The sequence below is a fragment of the Haliotis cracherodii genome, unplaced genomic scaffold (assembly GCF_022045235.1).
Source record: "Haliotis cracherodii isolate W230 unplaced genomic scaffold, xgHalCrac1.p SCAF_3, whole genome shotgun sequence".
NCBI lineage: Eukaryota > Metazoa > Mollusca > Gastropoda > Lepetellida > Haliotidae > Haliotis > Haliotis cracherodii.
This window is the reverse complement of record NW_027266286.1, coordinates 56,168,124-56,189,060: the sequence shown is the minus strand read 5'-3', so window position 1 is coordinate 56,189,060 and position 20,937 is coordinate 56,168,124. Positions and strand designations below refer to the sequence as shown.

General features: G+C 42.3%; 2 protein-coding genes across 2 annotated transcripts; one reads left to right on the top strand and one right to left on the bottom strand.

The window, feature by feature from the left end:
- Positions 1 to 1,366: 1,366 nt before the first annotated feature.
- LOC139473576 (uncharacterized) lies at positions 1,367 to 8,302 on the bottom strand. Its single transcript, XM_071256232.1, has 9 exons — positions 8,235 to 8,302; positions 7,655 to 7,727; positions 7,065 to 7,151; positions 6,192 to 6,293; positions 4,956 to 5,145; positions 4,253 to 4,366; positions 3,485 to 3,649; positions 2,592 to 2,728; positions 1,367 to 1,522 (listed from the first exon to the last, which is right to left on the bottom strand). The coding sequence occupies exons 1-9, from the start codon at positions 8,300 to 8,302 to the stop codon at positions 1,367 to 1,369; spliced, it is 1,092 nt and encodes a 363-aa protein (XP_071112333.1).
- A 443-nt stretch (positions 8,303 to 8,745) lies between these two features.
- Positions 8,746 to 18,725, top strand: LOC139475550 (EGF-like repeat and discoidin I-like domain-containing protein 3). The gene is made up of 8 exons (XM_071258741.1): positions 8,746 to 8,807; positions 12,043 to 12,109; positions 12,723 to 12,812; positions 14,901 to 15,090; positions 15,876 to 15,989; positions 16,099 to 16,256; positions 18,130 to 18,276; positions 18,582 to 18,725. The coding sequence occupies exons 1-8, from the start codon at positions 8,746 to 8,748 to the stop codon at positions 18,723 to 18,725; spliced, it is 972 nt and encodes a 323-aa protein (XP_071114842.1).
- Positions 18,726 to 20,937: the final 2,212 nt, after the last annotated feature.

Here is a 20,937-nt window from a genome sequence, read left to right as displayed (position 1 = left end):
GTCGCCTCCCTCAGTCTGGGAGTATTAAATTAGGAGTATAATTAAAATGTGGGACACTCATATAAAGGTATCGGTAATCGGATTAATTACTTACCCGCTAGAATAGGTGAAATGCACTCAGCTGAAAATGTGGCTCTACCGGCAATAGCCATTTCTGAAATGTGGCTCTCCCGGCTAGACACCGTTTATATCTGCAGCCGTTGTAATATGCAGCTACCAGCCAACTCGTCTCGCATCAAAACACGGGCTGTGTACCCACGGGCAGGTGACCACGGAGTACGCAGATCACTGTGTCGGATTAACGAGACTGATAAATGAATGATTTCGGCAATTCGTTGCAAATTAGGTGTGTCGGAGTCGGAGTGCGAGACTGTCCGATTAACGGATTTAAATAGCACTGATTTAATCGGTTCCCATCAGTAATGTCGGATAAAGCCGATTGTCGGATTAACGAGTGTCAGATTAAGGAGACTTGACTGTATCAAGATTTGATTTATTGTCATCAAAGGGATTCGTACAACGGACTCTTATTTCTTATGATTATATCAAATTCTCTGTGTGTTCAATTCTCCATGACTATTTATTATGATGCATAAATCAACCCCGGGGTATAACAAGGGATCAAACATATGTCGAATAATTAGAAAATCGACCAGTTACCAATTCTCCTCGCTTGAATGGATTTTTTACTCCGATGAGATGACCCTCTGCGTGAAAAGTGAGGACAATTCCAAAGGAGTCAAAATAAAAAGTGGTTGATGTACGCACAGCCCTCGCGATGACACGACTGTGTCAGCCCGGAATCCCAACGGGTCTTATTCGTCTAAAAACACTCGCTCATATCGACCAGAGGTTCTTTGGATTCAATAGCATCACAACTCACTAGTAATAGGAGGGTAGCTGAGTTTAATACCAGCTTTGTACAGAACATCTGTATATCAGGGTATGTCAGCTTAACGTCAAGACGTTTACCGCGTATAGTGCTGAAAATCAGTGCTGAGGAGTTCAGGGGGTCTGGACCCCCCCCCCCTTTGAAACCAAATGTAGTATGTTGTTGGCAGTTAAATTGTCTGAGAGAGAGGATTTGGACCCCTCCATTTTATAAATGCTGGATCCGCCCTTAATGGCTGTCTCTGCGTTGCGACTCTTTCGCGTGTCATAATCCTATGTTAATGGATTCGAATCCCACCATATATTAACCCTTACCATAATAAGGCCATTCCTGGATTCAAACCAATGAACATTGGATTCTGGCACGCCTAAGAAACGCAACGCAGAGACAGCCAATTTCGGCGTAATGACTGGGCTACCCGTGAAAGAAAGAAGCAACAAGAACGTCTTGGATCGGTATTATTTGGATGTAGATCTAGTACAGGTGACAGCCCAGCAGTTCCACCCTCATGGCTGGCAGGAGCGACTTTTTCCAGTCAGTGGGAAGCAGTCTCACGAAGCGGGTCACCAGCGGAGTCGTCCTGCCGAGGTAGCTGGTGATCACTGTAGCCGAGGTAGTGCCCGCAAGTTCCTTGAAAGAATTAGAACATCCATGTAGTTAAACACCAAACAAACAAATAAACAAACATTATTCCCTACGGTGTTGATTGTCGCTCTTGCTATCAACCACTATTTTTCTCTGGTTCTCCGCCCCTTTCCTGGCCCTTTATATTGACAGTTGCACCAAACTTGTGTGTTTCAAAGTTTGTTTTGTTTGTTTGTTGTTTAACGATCCAAGCAATTTGGATACGATGGCCACCCGATCCCGTTAGTCGCCTCTTACGAGATGCATGGGTTGCTGAAGACCAATTGAAACCCAGATCATCTCAGGGGGGTCTTTGAAGGGTTCGAGATCACCCTACTGAACAGAAATTTCAAGACACCACTGGGGACAATGCCGTGGAATCTCGGACAACTGAAATACGACTTGGCAGATATTTTATTGTCCTGTATGCTTTTGGAGTGAGTGAGTGAGTGAGTGAGTGAGTGAGTATGGTTTTACGCCGCTTTTAGCAATATTCCAGCAATATCACGGCGGGGGACACCAGAAATGGGCTTTACACATTGTACCCATGTCGGGAATCGAACCCGGGTCTTCGGCGTGACGAGCCAACGTTTTAACCACTAGGCTACCCGACCGCCCCTTTTGGAAATATATTAGGCGTGTCTATTTACATTGTGTCCGGATTCACCGACCCAAAATTACACAACTGTGGTATGAAATATATAAACACAACATGTTTTCCGTGGAGTCTTTTACTTATTCTAGAAATTAAAGCCCTTCAAAGTCGGCCTAATTGACGTAGGAAGGGACGTAACCCTTTTACGATATATCAAAAGCTGAGTGAGTGAGTGAGTGAGTGAGTGAGTGAGTGAGAGAGTATTCTTTTACGCCGCCTTTAGCAATATTCCAGCAATACCACGGCGAGGGACACCGGAAATGGGCTTCACGCATTGTACCCATGTGGGTAATCGAACCCCGGTCTTCGTCGTGACGAGCGAACGCTTTAACCACTAGGCTACCCCACTTTATATTAAAAACAATTACTCTTTTTGTTTTGTGTTTCAATACCAAGCATATTTCAACTGAAGACACTGACCTCAACGACACCACTGAATGGGTTGGTATAGTTGTGGAAATGTCGGCCGTCCAGGCTATACTGGACTAGGAACCTGGAAGTGTAGTAATCGCTGTCCTGGCCTTGCATCTGCACGCCGTGGATCAATGTCTGGTTGCCTGGCAACGCAGAAGGGTGTACTGAGTGAACACTGCTCCCAAGATTGTAATAATTTTATATGACATTTCCTGACTTAGAAGTGGCTAATATTTATTATGTCATATACACTATCATTATATATATAAGTTTGATATCAATGTTAAAATGGTTTATTTTTTTGTTCGGTGTACGAAATATTGTTTGAACTAAACTAGAAAATTAAACTTCAAGTCGCTTGTCAATACAGCATGTATTCTGTAAATATTGTAATTGAAACATCTTCCGTTACACTGGTACATATACTCAACGCCAAAAGAAACGTAAACCATAGAAACATATAGCGAAGTATGTACGTTAAGAAGACATGTTTCCAATGTGTACCCCTTAATGAGTGAGTGAGTGAGTTGGGTTTAACGCCGCTTTTAACAGTATTCCAGTTATATCGCGGCACCCCTTAATGACAAAACCAACAATCAGTCAAGTGTTACCACGGAGTGTCTTTATTCTTATCACGACATGCGGCAAGTGATTTCCAAACTGTTTACGCTAATCCTGCACGGAACGAATGGTGCATCTCGAGTCAGTGATCTATGACGTCATATGTGATGCGTTCCTCAGCATCGGTTCACACAACATAACAGTATGTACGTTTGTGCATCGAACCAGTGTAATATTATTTTATATGATTTTTTATATGAGTATTCTTCACAATTATATTAACCAATTAATATGTATAATATTTGTGTGTGTGACATATACTGCAGCGTTTAGCTCACCTAGATCGATCTGGAGCCAGGAGTGCTCCCCAGTTCCGCGCCACCCCTTCCCCCCGATCCTCCCGTCGGAAGCGTTATACGTGGAGGAGGTGAGGTACGCCGACATCTGGGCATCATGGACAGCCTTCACACTTTGAGATACTCCCAGAGCGTTACCTGTGCAGTCTAAAGAAGACAACAAAGACTTAAATATTAAAGGTCCAACACAAGGTTTCCACGACATAGCCCAATAAACATTTGAGCTTTTAACAGTTATTCCAGTTATATCGCGGCGTGTTAGCTTGATGTGGGAGGGAAGCCCAAAGTGATGCAAGTCTCAGACGTTTACCACTTCGATGAAACCTACGAGCACGGGTATGGTGCTGACAAACCTTGAAACATAAGCGGGGCGAACCGGGATTCGAACCCACAGTCATAGGTTTCTGGCGTGCCCAAGGGACGCGAATCGCGGCGCCTCAGACGACTGGGCCACCCGTGCCCCCATTAAACATTTGAAGGTGGTAATGACATCACTGTCATCAAAATAAAAGCTGGGCTTTCTGGGGATAATAACACGTCTATTCATAAAAACCCGGGTTAGAATAGGTCCTCAGCAACCCATGCTTGGCGTAAAAGGCGACGATGACTAACGGGATCGGGTGGTCAGGATCGCTGACTTGGTTGATGCATGTCTCCAAGCAGGAATAGCTGGAATATTGCTGAGTGCGGCTTTAAACAACAAACAAAGAGACAAACACAAAACCCTCCTCCCAGTGAAGTGAAACATACTCATCTCGCACAAAGTCCCGCCATACGGATGAAGGCAGTCACATCGGAATATTCCGTGATTTTCTTCGCAGGTGCCCTCATTTTGACACGGGCTGTTCATGCAGACATGGGAATCTGGAAGTAAGTGAGTGAGTGAGTTTGGTTTAACGCCGCTTTTAACATTATTCCAGTTATATCACGGCGTGTCAGCTTAATGTGGGAGGAAAGCCCGAAGTGATGCAGGTCTCAGACGCTTACCACTTCGGTGAAACCCACGAACACAGGTATGGTGCTGACAAACCTAGAAACATAATCGAGGTGAACCGGGATTCGAACCCACAATCATAGGTTTCTGGCGTGCCCAAGGGACGCAACTCTGCACAGCGAATTGCGGCGCCTTAGACGACTGGGCCACCCGTGCCCCCATCTGGAAGTAAGAGTGAGTGAGTGAGTTAAAGCTTTACGTCACATCGGCAATATTTCAGCCATATCGTGACGAGAACATTTATAATACTGACATGAGTGAGTGAGTGAGTTAATATGTAAAGTCACATCGTGGAAGTAAGAAGTATGTCAATTCGATTATAATGTAAATTTAGAACAGGCATAAAACACATGTACCCTCCCTCTAAATAGGATAGCAAGCAGTAACATATATTTGTGAACGAGTACGTAACATTTTGGCAATCTTGAAATCGGGAAACATGAACCAAAGGGACATTACTCTTGACAGAAAATTTGAAGATTGCGTCTGCGAAGGCGCCCAGGGCGTTAGTCGCACGGACGGTAACAACGTAGGTGGCGTCAAGGTCGGGGGCCACCCCCTTCAGTTCACCAGTGAGGGGGTCCAGACTTATCCCCACGGGGAGGTCCCCTGCTACCACGGTGTACGTCATGCTACGGCCCTCAGAGTCCTGCAAAGGGCCACAGATGTTATTGTAGAGATCCAGTTAAATACCACAGTTTCATGAATAGAGTTAATAGATCCACGAATTCCATAATCTTACAAAATTCGATCACACAAATAGTATTGCTGTCTTACACTACCATATCTTCCTCTATATTGCAGGGGGCGGTCGGGTAGCCTAGTGGTTAAAGCGTTCGCTCGCCTCGCCGAAGACCCGGGTTCGATTCCCGACATGGGTACAATGTGTAAAGCCCATTACTGGTGTCTCCCGCCGTGACATTTCTCGAATATTGTTAAAAGCGGCGTAAAACCATACTCACTCACTCTATATTGCAGGGTAAAGAGCCAATGAAAGAACAGGGCCGTGTTCAAAACCGCCAGGGAAAAGGAAGTATACACCCACGTTTAATAGTGGTTAAAATGAAACAAGCAAGAAACGGTTATTAATGGTGATGTACTTGATACTGTTGTGTTTGGACCTTAAGCTTGCAGTGTTCCGGCAACTGTTTTCAGCCAAGAAACGTTTTGATAACGTTTGAATCTTTTGGGTCAAATCCAATTTTCAAGTGTATACTTTCTTTGGATCTGCAGTTTTTCAATGCGGTCTATTTCTAATTCCCTAAACTAAAGTAAAGAGAAATTGTTCGGCACCCACTTTCACAGGTCAAAAAAGGCTGTTTTGAAGCAATGTCCGACATGAGTATATTGCTGGAATAATGCTGAAAGCGGCGAAAAACCACACCTGCTCACTACTAGAAACCATATATGAAGACAATTTGCATCAGGATACCTTCCGAAAACCGTCAGCAACCTTAAAATTTCTGGGTAATCTTCAGATATGTTTTATGTGTTTCATACTTAAATGAACAAAAGGCACCCCAACAATTTTGACAATTTTGAGGTAAAGTTTCCGGAAGGTATTCGGCCGGATTTAAAGTGGGAAGATTACCTGAAAACGGAAACGTCACTTTTCGCTGACCATACTCACTTTATTGTGTTGAGGTTGTGGATCATAATGGCAAAACTAAACAGTACACGTAAAAGTGACCCTACCTTAGCGTGGATGAAGACAGATATTTTCTGAAGTCCCAAGAAGGACCCAACGTAGCCATATGTCCCATAATCGTCCCAAATAGGTGGAGTGGCGTTTACCAGCTGTATGAGAAAAAATAAAATTGAAATAAGACCGAAGGTTGATTTGTTTAATGAATAACGTAAAGAGCTTTCATACATCCATACAGATATGGAGGGCATGTCTGAGGCACTGCAAGTCGCTGTGCAGAGTTACCTCCCTTGGGCACGCCAGGAACCTATGATTGTTCGAATCCCAGTTTGCCCCGATGATATTTCTTGTTTTTTTCAGCAGCATACCCGTGCTCGTGGGTTTCATCAAAACGGTAAAGGTCTGAGACCTGCATCACTTCGGACTTTCCTTCCACATTTAGCTGACACGCGGTGATTTAACTGGAATACTCACTCACCGTTATGGATAGGTTGATTATGTTACTTTAACGATAATTCTTTATTTCGAAGGAATACGGTTGGCCCAGTCTTCCGCAAGTCGCTGTGCAGTTCGGTTCCCAGATTCGCCCCAATCATGTGTCTTGGTTTGTCAGCTCGCGGGAGCCCTCCAAACGAGGTGTCCCGCCCTCCTATAACTGAATTATGTTAAAAGTGACGTTAAAGCCCAAACTCGCTCATTCACTCATATGACTTTCAGATCGTTAGACCTCGTGTCTTCTACCCACCCCAGAGGCGGTGGAGCAGCCTAGTGGTTAAAGCGTTCGTTCGCCACGCCGAAGAAACGGTTTCGATTCCCAACATGGGTACAGTGTGTGAAGCCCATTTCTGGTGTTCCCCGACGTGATATTGCTGGAATATTGCAAACAGAGGCGTAAAACCGTACTCACTCACTCACTCACTCACCCTGATGATATTGATGATGTCGACGTCCTTGTAGTAGAGGGAGTGGTCGGCAGAAGTGTTTATCGTCACGTTGCCGGGCGCCAGGGCCTGATACAAAATAGAATACGTCATGATAGTACAAGGTTTTTTTGGAGGTTATATTTGAATTTATTTTTGTACTTCTGTCTCTAACCCAAAGTGCCACTCCAAAATTGTTAGCTCGTTACCTTTGCTTCCAAACTACATCTATTTACTTGACCTTACTTTATCACCGTGGGGATCCAGGGTTAGAATTGATCCCAATCCAACCTTGCTTGTGTTACGAGGAGACATAACGGACTGGGTGGCCAGGCTCGGTGACTTAATTGGTTGATTGTGTGTGAACAGTCATAAATATATAAACGTCGGGGCACATCTGAAATGCTCTTCAAGCATTGTACCCAAATGGAGTATCGAACACGGGCCTTCGGCGTGCTTAGCGAACGCTTCAACCACTAGCCTACCCCGACGATCAAATATCAAAGGATAATATAATCTTTCTAAGACAGAACCAAGTCAATAATGGACGTGTTTTTGAATTGTGAAACAAAATTACAATTTGCTATCCATACCTCAAACGTCACGCTTCCGTTGTATCCTGAGACGAATTCCATACTCGGATGGCGATCTACGATAGGCGAAAACCTACAATGTTTAAATGAATTTTATTTCTACGAAAAAACCCGTTATTCTTCGTCAACAAATCAACATTCACAGCTCGTGCAAACCAATACGTTATCATATAACTGTTCTTATTTGACGAAACAGATTTCGAAAAAAATACAACAACAGGCTTGTCTACACAGGGACGATTGGTCTGGTATATTTTCAAATCAGTAAGTCATGGAGTTTGGCTTACGTCGCTTAAAATGTAATGTTGAGAAAGCTTGATGTCTTAAATGCCACGTTGGTAAAGCTTGTATAAGGCACTGACCAACCACGTATCATAATTGAGGCTATAGGATTCGAACCTTCAATCAGTTGATCCTGATAGCTAAGGGACGTAACCCTACACAGTGAACAGCGACGCGTTAGTGAGCACGAGGTTACTGGAGGCACGGACCACAATAATTAGTTATTTAGGTCCGTGCTGGAGATGCATAATTTGTATATTACAAATACCAAATATATTAAATGAATATTATAACTTACTGGCTCGCTCCATTGACAGAAAGAATAACTGCAGCCAGAAAACATGTCGAATACCATATCGCCGCCATTTTAAAATGCCCCGTGTACAAATTGAAATGACAGTAATATTCTTGAGATAATTCTTCTTCTAGGTACTTTAAACGTAAGTCTCATGTCCTCCCCATCTTTGCCAGATATCCATCACTCTTTCGTAGCTTAGCAAGGTGGACACGCATAAACAATTATCATTTTGAACTTAACACGAAACCGATTTGTTAGCCCATGATACGAATGTCTGGCAGATAAGTCTGCCGGAACTACTTTTTGGGGTCGTAGTTTATCACGAGCCGTCTGCAGTGTAGTTTTTTCAGATGAGAATTGTTGTGTTTCTGAGACGTGCGTGAAATGTCATTAAACCTTCCCAACATTGATCAGAAAAAATGTGCCGCGACACAAGTGCCCGGATTTATCATCACATCCGTTCCGTTTCTCAAAACTTGGAACTTGAAAATATTGCGCTCGTGTTACAATCATGGCGTCTTTAATGTTGTTTGTGGCTGTGCTCTGCCAAGTGCTTCGTATCGCTGGTACTGCGTGAGTCATTATGTTATTATTTCCTGCTAAAACAAATCAACAACTGACAATATAAATGAATAATAACTATTAATGTAAGACAAAAATACATGCGCATAAAAATGTTAATTCTACGGAAGCCTTTTACGCCATTTGTTTTTTTCTTGAAAATTCTTGATACTAACTTGAAATTTCAAGATGTTATGTTGAAATTCCAAGATATATATCTTAAGTTTCAAGATTATTATTAAATTTCAAGATTATGATTAAGTTTCAAGATAATGATCTTGAAATTTCAAGATAATAAGTTGAAATTTCAAGATACATACATTGAAATTTGAAGGTGCTATGTTGAAATTTGAAGATATACATAAGCCGAAATTTCAAGATAATAATTTGAAATTTCAAGATACTAAGTTGAAATTTCAAGAGGCTAAGAAAAAAAACCAAATGGCCCTAAAAGGCTTCTGTATAATTCCAATATTTGATTTATACTCATTCTATACCGTAACGTTTGACGGATTTTACCGTTTTAACAATAACTATCATGACAGTCGATCATGTGTCTGCAACAGACTCTCCGCTGCGATTGTATATTATCCCCCCGGCATATAACGTGGGGGGATATAGCGATCAGCCAGTCTGTCCGTCCGTCCGTCCGTCTGTCGGTAATCATTTCCTTTTCCGGGTCAGAACTCGAAAACAATTCAGTGTTTTTTATCGAAACTTGGCAAAACTATCAGTCACATACTGAAGTTGTGCCTTTTGCTATTTAGGAATTTTAGAAATTTATTTTTTACGTTTCCATTGCAACAAGTTGGACTTAGGTTCTATAAGGGTGGTGTTCAATTCCAGAGCGTAACTCAAAAACCGTTAAAACTTTCTTACAAAACTTTGCATGTCTACCAGGCACATACTGAACTCTGTACCTTTTGCTATTTAGGAATTTTATCATTCTTTTATTTTTTTACGTTTCCATGGCAACAAGTTGGATTTAAGTTTTAATATAGGGTGGGTTCACTTATGGAGTATAACAAATAAACTGTTAAATATTTCCTTGCCAAACATTGCATGTCTATATATAAAGCCATTTGATATTAAGGAGTTTTAGAAATGTTTCTTTTAGAACTTCCATTACAGCTATTTTGACATGGGCTAAGAGAAATGTTGGGTCAGTTACCTGGTTTGGGACCATAACGAGTTAAAAATGAGCAAGGGATATAGCTGACTTCATTGACTATACGCTTGTATATATATTGTTTCTTGTAATTTGTCATTAGTTTGCATAAAAAAACCCACAGAAACACACTTGTTTTACTTTCCATTTCATATTGATGCGACCATGGTGGATCTTTTGTGGATAAACAATGTATGCTTCTTCAAGAACATCCAACTCTTGACTCATTACATACAGAATTGCACATTTACTTGTGGTTACTTTACAGACAGCTGCCGGGGGGGACATATATTATCTTTTTGATGACTCTTGTGTGTTGTGGAGTTTGTGGTTCTAGGCACGCCGAAAACATGGGTTCGATTTCCCAGATGGGGTTCCCTGCCATGACTTCATAACCCCAAATGTCTCACAGATTTAAACCTCACACACCCCACTCGCCTCGAACAGGCAGGTGCGATGGGGTGCCTGGCGGTTGAAATATTGGAGCGTAGCGGACCCGGCTTTCCAAATTAGTAGTATATGTAATGTCCGCCGTGATCCATAATCCCTTTCAAGAACTGGTTTATAATCTTACGTGTGCTCTCATTCGAACCCCAGGTAGGATGCTTGTCGTTAGAGGCGACTGAATGTTTGTTTGTTTGTTTGTTGTTTAACGCCGAACTCAGCAATAATCCAGCTATATGACGGCGGTCTGCAAAATAATCGAGTCTGGACCAGACAATCCAGTGATTAATATCATGAGCATTGATCCACGCCATTGGGATCGATGACATGCATCAACCAAGTCAGCGAGCCTGACCACCCGATCCCGTTAGTCGCCTTTTACAACAAGCATAGACCTATTCTACACCGGAATCTTCACGGGTCGGCGACTGAATAGCTCGGATGGTCAGGCTCGATGAGGTTGACGTTGCGTGCCGTTGTGCCTTGCCGGCATTGGGCGCTGCTCATGGTGACAATCATGATAGACTCGTTTGTCTGGTCCAGACTCGATTATTTACCGACAGCCGTCATACAGATGGAATATTGAGTCAGGCGTAAAACAACAGTCACATAAACCTACCCTAGAATATAGTTTTTATACAAATAGAAATAGAATGTATAGTAGTCTTCTTCATCAAGTTTCTTTATGTAGGGCTCGCGTTATCTCGAAAAGGGATGGTTATACAGAGAAACCTTTTATATAGACGGTCTGACTAAAATGGACAATTGCATATATCGCGGTATTTATTATTAACTACAACTGAATCCACCAACACCATACATAGCTATCCTTAATGGATTTTTTTTTAAATATATCCGCTGAATCCAAAAGCCGCCTTGCAAGTATACAAAAGGTTTCCCCTTTATATCTTCCCGAGGCAAGGGAGTTAACTGACTGTAAAAGTCCAGTTTCCACCCTTGACACACTAATATGAAATTTCTGGGCTCGATCGTAGCACCACCAGTGGACCAATCAGATTGCACCTCCCATATGGCTTACGTTTGTTTCAAACAAAATGGGGCGCCCAGTTACGACGATCTGATTGATACTCAAAATCTATATTGTGATAATACGGGTCTTACTTCGCGAAGTGCATCAAATCACGTGAGTCCCTTGATTAAAAACACGAAAAGATTTGGAAAATATCTGGCGGAACACATCCTTTGCAAATCCTGCAGTCGACCAAAATCAGCACGGCAGTTTACGAACCGGATGTCGATTCCGTTAAGCAATTTTGATTGGACTATGCATAGACTCGTTATAGTCCAGCCAAAATGTAACTCCATAATTGCAGCCTGGTTCGGCAAGGGTGGAAACTGGACTTTTATAATCAGTTATCTCCCTTGTCTCAGGAAGATGCCACTTTGGTGTTCACTGCGTTATAGACGACCTTCTGACATTTCTAACTTCGATATTCGGCCATAGAGAACTGTGTACTGTTGTACAAAACAACCTCAGCGCTACGACTGTCGTAAGTCTATTTTAAGGTATGGGAGTTACGATCATCTTAGCGCTAAGAATGCTTTGTACTACGGCACCCTGCAGAAAGATGTAATCTTAGCCGATCTCACTGTGAAACTGCGGATTTCTTTCAGTTTCTTTGAGGTCCAGTACCCCAGTGTCGTTCTGTCCGCAGAAATTGGAGGAAATGTCACCATCAGAGTAAGTGGTTATATTTTTACCCTATTTTTATTATGTACTTATCACCAAAACAGTATTGCATTATCACAAATAAGTTCAAACAGGACGTTACCTGAGGCTGTCCTTCAAGAGCTATCAGCGATAGCCAAACTATGAATATGGGGGAATAACACGAGGCAGAAAATTACTGCAGTTGTCTGATAAGCCCAGACTGACATTAATCATTTGATACAAGGGACGGTGGGGTAGCCTAGTAGTTATAGTGTTCGCACGTCACGCCGAGGACCCGGGTTCGATTTCCCACATGAGCCCATTTCTGGTGTTTCCGCCGTGATATTGCTGGAATGTTGCTAAAAGCGGCGAAAAACCACAACTGCTCACTACTAGAGACCATATATGAAGAATATTTGCATCAGGATAACTTCCAAAAACCGTCAGCAACCTAGACATTTCTGGGTAATTTTCAGATATGTTTTATGTGTTTCACACTTTGGAGATAAAGAATATACAGTAAACAGCCTTGTTTTCAAGATGTTTTATGTATATATATATATATACTACACGTGTTGAATAGGCTTCGCAGTTTGTGCAAGTGTTTAATTGTTTTCTCAGTCTTGAGTTTTTTCACACATAGGCTGGGCCCGACAGCGGCAGCATCTTCCTCAAGTCGTCCACACGTGGCAGCATCTACATCGACGGCACCGACATGATGGCCATTATTGAAGTAGGTCGCACGTCATCACGAACGTCAATATTTGTGTACTTTGAATTGCCCTATAAGTAAGCAAAAGCTAACGCCAGCTGAGCTGCTACATAGATGGTCAGCTTATCATATATAATATTCAAAATATAGTCACAAACTCTTCCAGTACAATTCAAAGAATGCCAGAAGGACGTCAGGGGGATGCCATAAAATCCATAGATATGGACAGCGAACATTAATCCCGTAATCCATTGACCCAGTGAAATCGTCTGGATAACCGGGTTGCCATAGCAGAAATGGGGAGGTGCGCACAGATGACAACCAACGCCTAGCTGTGGTGTTACTTATTGCTTGTGCGCATGCGCATACCCTGGTATAGATGATTGCACCTGGGAGACTATATAGATTTCGCCTGCGTTCAATGTGCCAGAAACCTATGATCGTGGGTTCGAATCCTGAATTCGACCTGAATATGTTTCTTGGTTTGTCCGTACCATGCCCGTGACCCGTGACGATCCAGGGTAGAATAGGTCTTCAGCAACCCATGCTTGCTGTAAATGGCGACTATACTTGTCGTAAGAGGCGAGTAACGGGATCGGGTGGTCAGGCTCGCTGACTTGGTTGATGCATGTCATCGATCCCAATTGCGTGGATCGATGCTCATGATGTCAATCAGTGGATTGTCTGGTCCAGACTTGATTATTTACAGACCACCGTCATATAGCTGGAATATTGCTGAGTGTGGCGTTAAACAAAAACAACAACAACAACAAACAAACAAACCATGCCCATGCTTGTAGGTTTCATATAAGCGGTAAACGTCTACGGCCTGCGTCACTTCGGGCTTTCCTCCTCAAAAAGCAGCGTTAAACCACACTCACTCACTCACTCACTCACTCACTCACTCACTCACTCCAGATGCTGAACAGCCTCCCGCCAATCTGGAGCGACATGTCGGAACACGGGTCACTCGGGACCTTCCTGGGGGGAACTACCATCTCCGTCAAAGTCACCGCACAGGTTGTTGAAGTCACCGCTGGAGAATATTAAACCACTTTCAGTTTAAACATTTGTTATTCACATGACAATAGCTGTGCAAAAGAATGTGTCACAGGAAGCTCGCCTTTTTCAAGAAATGTACACGTATACTTATCAACATTTATAAACAATAAATAACACAAAGGAAAGCAGATGATATAGTAACGTATAACATTGCACAGTATGAAGGCTCAATCAAACCAAATTGCTGTTTAAACGGCCTCCGTGGTCGTGTGGTAGAGCGTTCGCCCGGAGAGCGGAAGGTCCGGGGTTCGATCCCCGGCCGCGTCATACTTAAAGACGTTATAAGATGGTACTTGTTGTAACATTGCCTGGCGCTCGGCATCAAGGAGCTAAAACAAGGACTGGTCGGCTCGGAGTCAGTATGCTGTGTCTGAGTGGGGTATTCATGTTAAACTGCGGCATGGTATCTCAGTTGGCTAGCGCTATAAATCGGCATCAGTCCGGACTAGTACAAACAGCAACACACTCACACGTGCATGCACGTCGCTATATAAGTGCAATAATTTTGAACGCGACGTTAAACCCAATTCCACCTCAGCTTTTCCTGTTTATATGTGTATGTACACATTTGATAATTGAAAGAAAAGTTGTCCATACGACGTCATTGATAAGGGAAATTTCTTTTTACAAACAAGGGGGCACGGGTGGCCCAGTCGTCTAAGGCGCCGCGATTCGCTGTGCAGAGTTGCGTCCTTTGGGCACGCCAGAAACCTATGATTGTGGGTTCGAATCCCGTTTCGCCCCGATTATGTTTCAGGGTTTGTCAGCACCATACTCGTGCTCATGGGTTTCACCGAAGTGGTAAACGTGTGAGACCTGCATCACTTCGGGCTTTCCTCCCACATTAAGCTGACACGCCGTGATATAACTGGAATACTGTTAAAAGCGGCGTAAAACCCAACTCACTCACTCACTCACTTTTTACGAACAAACTTCAAGTCAATAGTATGTTGCCGCTGATTTGTACTAAAGCAAAGTAGGAAGTGTTGAAATATAGATAGATCAGTGTAGATTTTGGAGGTCTAATAATCAAACTTTTATCTTAAGGATCCAGAAGGAAATACTATCCAGTATGACAAAATATCCGGGGCATTTCCTCCAGGGGTAGTGTTGAACAAGGACACCGGTGACATCTCTGGAGTCATACCTGATATAGATGCTGTGTATGAATTCGGCATTCGGGCGACAGATAATCACGGGAAGCACGCCGATCAGACGTTCACCATCCTCACACGCGGTAAGGAGCTTCCGCTATTGTCAAACGTGCAAAGGTGCGTCCGCTTGATACACATTAAAGTCTTGTCAAACGCTGTAAGAAGCTTCCACTTGATACACCCTTGTCAAAGCTGTAAGGAGCTTCCATTTGATACACGCATGTCAAGCGCGGTAAGGAACTTCCACTTGATACAACCTTGTAAAAGCTGTATGGAGCTTCTACTTGATACACGCATGTCAAACGTGGTAATGAACTTCCAATTGATACACCCTTGTCAAGCGCGGTAAGGAGCTTCCACTTGATACACCCTTGTCAAAGCTGTAAGGAGCTTCTACTTGATACACCCTTGTCAAACGTGGTAAAGAGCTTCCACATGATACACCCTTGTCAAACGTGGTAGAGAGCTTCCACTTGACACACCCTTGTCAAACGTTGTGGAGAGCTTCCACTTGGTGCACCTTTATCAAACGCTGTAAGAAGCTTCCACTTGATACACCCTTGCCAAACGTGGTAAAGAGCTTCCACTTGATACATATCCACGACACTAATTCAGATTCAGAAACAAGCCTAATAACCAAACATATGTATAAAAAATTGTATTGATTCTAATTACGGTTCCACAACAAATACTAGTACTCTGTTTGTGTGTAGATGTTGCCCAATGGGCGGAGGGTTTCTCTCGGCCTGTCTCGGCACACTGCTGTCACTTGATTTAAATTACTCTGTCGTAAGTTGAAACATTATCTTTGAACACTGCATCATCTTTCTCGTGGTAGGTACCAACATTGATTTCTTATCTCTTGCAGAGAAAAACCAGTGTCGTGCTATTCCTTGTAAGAATGGAGGTTCCTGCATTGACGACATCTCCGACTACTCCTGCAACTGCCCCAACGCCTACGGGGGCAAGAATTGTCAGTTGGGTAGGTGTGGAACTACTACTACTACTACTACAACTACTACTACTACTACTTCTTCTTTTTCAACCACTACTACCATTTTTAAATCTCAGAACTGTTATTTATCCATCAGACTGTGTAAACAACGCCGTGGGTGTAGACAGTGGCCTCATGCACATCCCCGACGCCCAGATGTCCGCCCACTTCTCCCACGCCGACTATGCCGCTTGGAACGGCCGTCTCCACGGCTCTGGCTGGGTTGGGGAGCAAGTACTCAACTCGTGGCTGCAGGTACTACGTTGTTAACCGATATCCAAATATACCGATATATTGTTTGCTCGATGAACCTGTATGTCAGCTTACCGATATATTGATTGCTGATAATTGGATATGTCGATATACCGATATATTGATTGCTTAATAAACCGATGTCAATATACCGATATACTGATTGCTCGATAAACCGATATGTTGATACACCTATATATTGATTCCTCGTTAAACCGGTATGTCAACATACCGATATATTGATGGCTGATAAACTGATATGTCGATATACCGATATATTGATCGCTTCATAAACTGATATGTTGATATACCGATATATTGATTGCTCGATAAACCGATATGTTGATACACCTATATATTGCTTGCTGTTAAACCGATATGTTGATACACCTATATATTGATTGCTCGTTAAACAGGTATGTCAACATAGCAATATATTGATTGCTGATAAACTGATATGTTGATATACCGATTTATCAATTGCTCGATAAACCTGTATGTCGACATACCGATATATTGATTTCTCGATAAACCGGAATGTCAACGTACCGTTATATTGATTGCTGATAAACTGATATGTCGATATACCGATATATTGATTGCTGAATAAACTGATATGTTGATATACCGATATATTGAGTGCTCGATAAACCGATATGTTGATACACCTATATCTTAATTGCTCGTTAAACCGGTATGTCAACATAGCTATATATTGATTGCTCAATAAACCGATATGTTGATACACCTATATATTGATTGCTCGTTAAACCGGTATGTCAACATAGCGATATATTGATTGCTGATAAACTGATATGTTGATATACCGATTTATCAATTGCTCGATAAACCTGTATGTCGACATACCGATATAATGATTGCTCGATAAACCGGTATGTCAACGTACCGTTATATTGATTGCTGATAAACTAATGTGTCGATATACCGATATATTGATTGCCCGATCAACCTGTATGTCGACATACCGACATATTGATTGCTGATAAACTGATATGTTGATATACCAATTGATTGCTCGTTAAACCGGTATGTCAACATGCCGATATATTGATTGCTCGATAAACCTATATGTTGATACACCTATATATTGATTGCTCGTTAAACCGGTATGTCAACGTACCGTTATATTGATTGCTGATAAACTAATGTGTCGATATACCGATATATTGATTGCTCGATAAACCGATATGTCGACATACGGATATATTGATTGCTGATAAACTGATTTGTCGATATACCGATTGATTGCTCGTTAAACCGGTATGTCAACATACCGATATATTGATTGCTCGATAAACCGATATGTTGATACACCTATATATTGATTGCTCGTTAAACCGGTATGTCAACATACCGTTATATTGATTGCTGATAAACTGATATGTCGATATACCGATTTATTGATAGCTCGATAAACCGATATGTCGACATACCGATATATTGATTGCTGATAAACTGATTTGTCGATATACCGATTGATTGCTCGTTAAACCGGTATGTCAACATACCGATATATTGATTGCTCGATAAACCGATATGTTGATACACCTATATATTGATTGCTCGTTAAACCGGTATGTCAACATACCGTTATATTGATTGCTGATAAACTGATATGTCGATATACCGATTTATTGATAGCTCGATAAACCTGCATGTTGATACACCAGTATTGATAGCTCGATAAACTGGTATGTCAACATACCGATATATTGATTGCTCGATAATCCGATATGTTGATTACATCATCCGTTTTAGTGGGTTATGTAACCACTTATTCCGCGCAGCACTTTGGTTCTTCTCTAAATATTCGGTTCATCCTCAAAAGGGACATAACATTTCTGATATTTCACAGATTGACCTTGGCTCTGTGATGAGGTGGTTTGCCGTGACGATGCAGGGGGCTGTCAGCTCCTCCTTCTACACCACCGCCTACACCATGACCTACAGCGAGGACGGCGACAACTTCCAAACTGTCAAGGATGCCGCCCTTAACACTCTGGTGGGAACATGCGCTACAAGTCAAAAAATATTTGACACTGGTTATGAATTTCTGCAATACTGCTGAAAGTGTCGAATACATTACTGCAAATTTTGCTGCATATTCTGAATGTATCTCTGCATTACTGCAATACCGCTAAAGCAGCGAAGCCTCAAACACGAAGTAACATGTGTTTCTCAACACTCAAAATGGACTTTGCAGCTGTATTGAATTTGAAAAAGTCACACACACACACACACACACACACACACACACACACACACACACACTATAACACTGTTTTATACAGTTGGTTCTACTTCCAGATATTCAACGGCAGTACTCTGTACGACGTTCCGACGAGGACCGTCCTCCCAGTGCCTCTGCAGGCTCGCTATGTCCGCTTCATCCCGCAAACTTCTGCCACGAATCCTGGCATGAGAGTTGAGGTGTTCGCCTGCCCACAGTAACGCCGTGTTGGAGATTTGCAGATCTATGAGGACGATCAATCACTTGAATTTACAAGATAGAAGATTGTTGTGTAGTCACACATATGAAGATAAATCGTATCAGTGACTAATTTAAAGCGGGGCTGAACATTGGCCAAAGTTTTATGAGGCTTAAAAGGAAACTGTTAATCGGGCATTGGCGCGTCACTTTCAATCCTGTGTGTCAGTCATTTTTAATGCCAATAAAAAATGTCATTATTATCGTTATTGTTATCCATAAAATGATGCGCCCAGTTGTTTGTTGGTATTCTTGCTGTCAAAACATATAAAGCCTTCCTCCTTCATCAGTTGTTTTCAATAATAAAAAAAGAAAGGACCTTCCTCCCTTTTCACCTTTGGGAAAATGTGCACATGAAATATATGTTTATGCTGCCAATCAGGTGAATTATGTTCCTTACTCATGGCATAGCTGAATTATTGCTTACTATGGCAGACCCGTGAGTGAGTGAGTATGGTTTTACGCCGCTTTTAGCAATATTCCAGCAATATCACGGCGGGGGACACCAGAAATGGGCTTCACACATTGTACCCATGACGGGAATCGAACCCGGGTCTTCGGCGTGACGAGCGAACGCTTTAACCACTAGACTACCGGGTCGCCCCCGCAGACCCGTGAAGATCCGGGGTAAAATAGGTCTTAAGCAACCCATGCTTGCTGTAAATGGCGACTATGCTTGTCGTAAGAGTGCTGAGTGCGGCGTTAAACAACAAACCAACCAACCAACCAACATGAACATCACAAGCTACACATGTTGTTGCATGTCATCGCTCCCAATTGCGTGGATCGATGCTCATGATGTCAATTACTGGATTGTCTGGTCCAGACTTGATTATTATTTACAAACTGCTGTCATATAGCTTGAATATTGCCGAGTGCAGCGTTAAACAAAAAACATACAAAGCTTATTCTGGTGTCATACAACATTCATTATAGTGATATATCTGGTTGTTCTACATTAAATATCATTCACATCGTTTTTAACTAGAAATTACACTCAAGTTGGCAACCTTTTTACTGTGACACAGGAAGAACATGTACAGGTAACAGAATTGCCGGAACATGTGCACAGTGGCGGGGAACTGGTATTATGACGATCGCCATAAGTTGGCTGTTACATTTGTTTTGAGTATCGTTCAACTGTAACATGTAAAATATTTCACTAAAAATGGTGTTGGGTGTTCATTGGAGTCGGCAGAGAATGTGTGTGTGTTCGGTTCAACGCCGCTTTGAAGATTATTTCAGTTATATCAGTGCGTCTTCGGAAGAGATGTTGGGAAATCGAGACATAAGTTAAACTGAAGTTCAATTCCCACTATCGGTGAAACACTTAAGTCAGTTTTGGAGTTGGTCCTATTGTGAGTAATATGACCATCCCATGGTTTATTAGCCGATAGGGGCGGTCGGGTAACCAATCGGTTAAAGCGTTCGCTCGTCACGCCGAAGACTCGGGTTCGATTCCCGACATGGGTACAATGTGTGAAGCCCATTTCTGGTGTCCCCTGCCGTGATATTGCTGGAATATTGCTAAAAGCGGCGTAAAACCATACTCACTCACTCACTATTATCCAATAATCCTTGCATGCCGTGGTAAGGAGAAAACCACGATTAACCAGACATGGAATCAACCGTCCCGTGTGGGATTCGATTTATTCACATCTTCCCGAGGCAAGGGCGTTAACTGACTATAAAAGTCCAGTTTCCACGTCATATAGCTGGAATATTGCTGAGTGCGGCGTTAAACAAAAAAACAACCAGCCAAGCAACCTTATCGAACTAGGTTGGAGATAAAAATCCGGTTCGTAAACAACATGGATTTCAACGAGCACATTTCGTTCGCCGACAGATATATTCCAAATCTGTTCCATGTTTTTAATGAAAGTGCTCAAATGATTTGATGCACTTCGCGGGGTAAGGCACGTTTTATTACAAAATAGATTTTGATTGGCGCCACCATTTTGTTTGAATCAAATGCAAGTGATATGAGAGGTGGAATCTGATTGGTTTGTTACAACCAATTTGTAACCATGGATGAGTCGTGGTTATGTTGACCAATTTGTAACCATGGATGAGTCATGGATCATGTTGACCAATTTGTAACCATGGACTAAACAACAGTCAAAGCAGAGCAACATCTAATGTCTCCTCCTCTGATAAAGGGGTGTTTCATCAGCT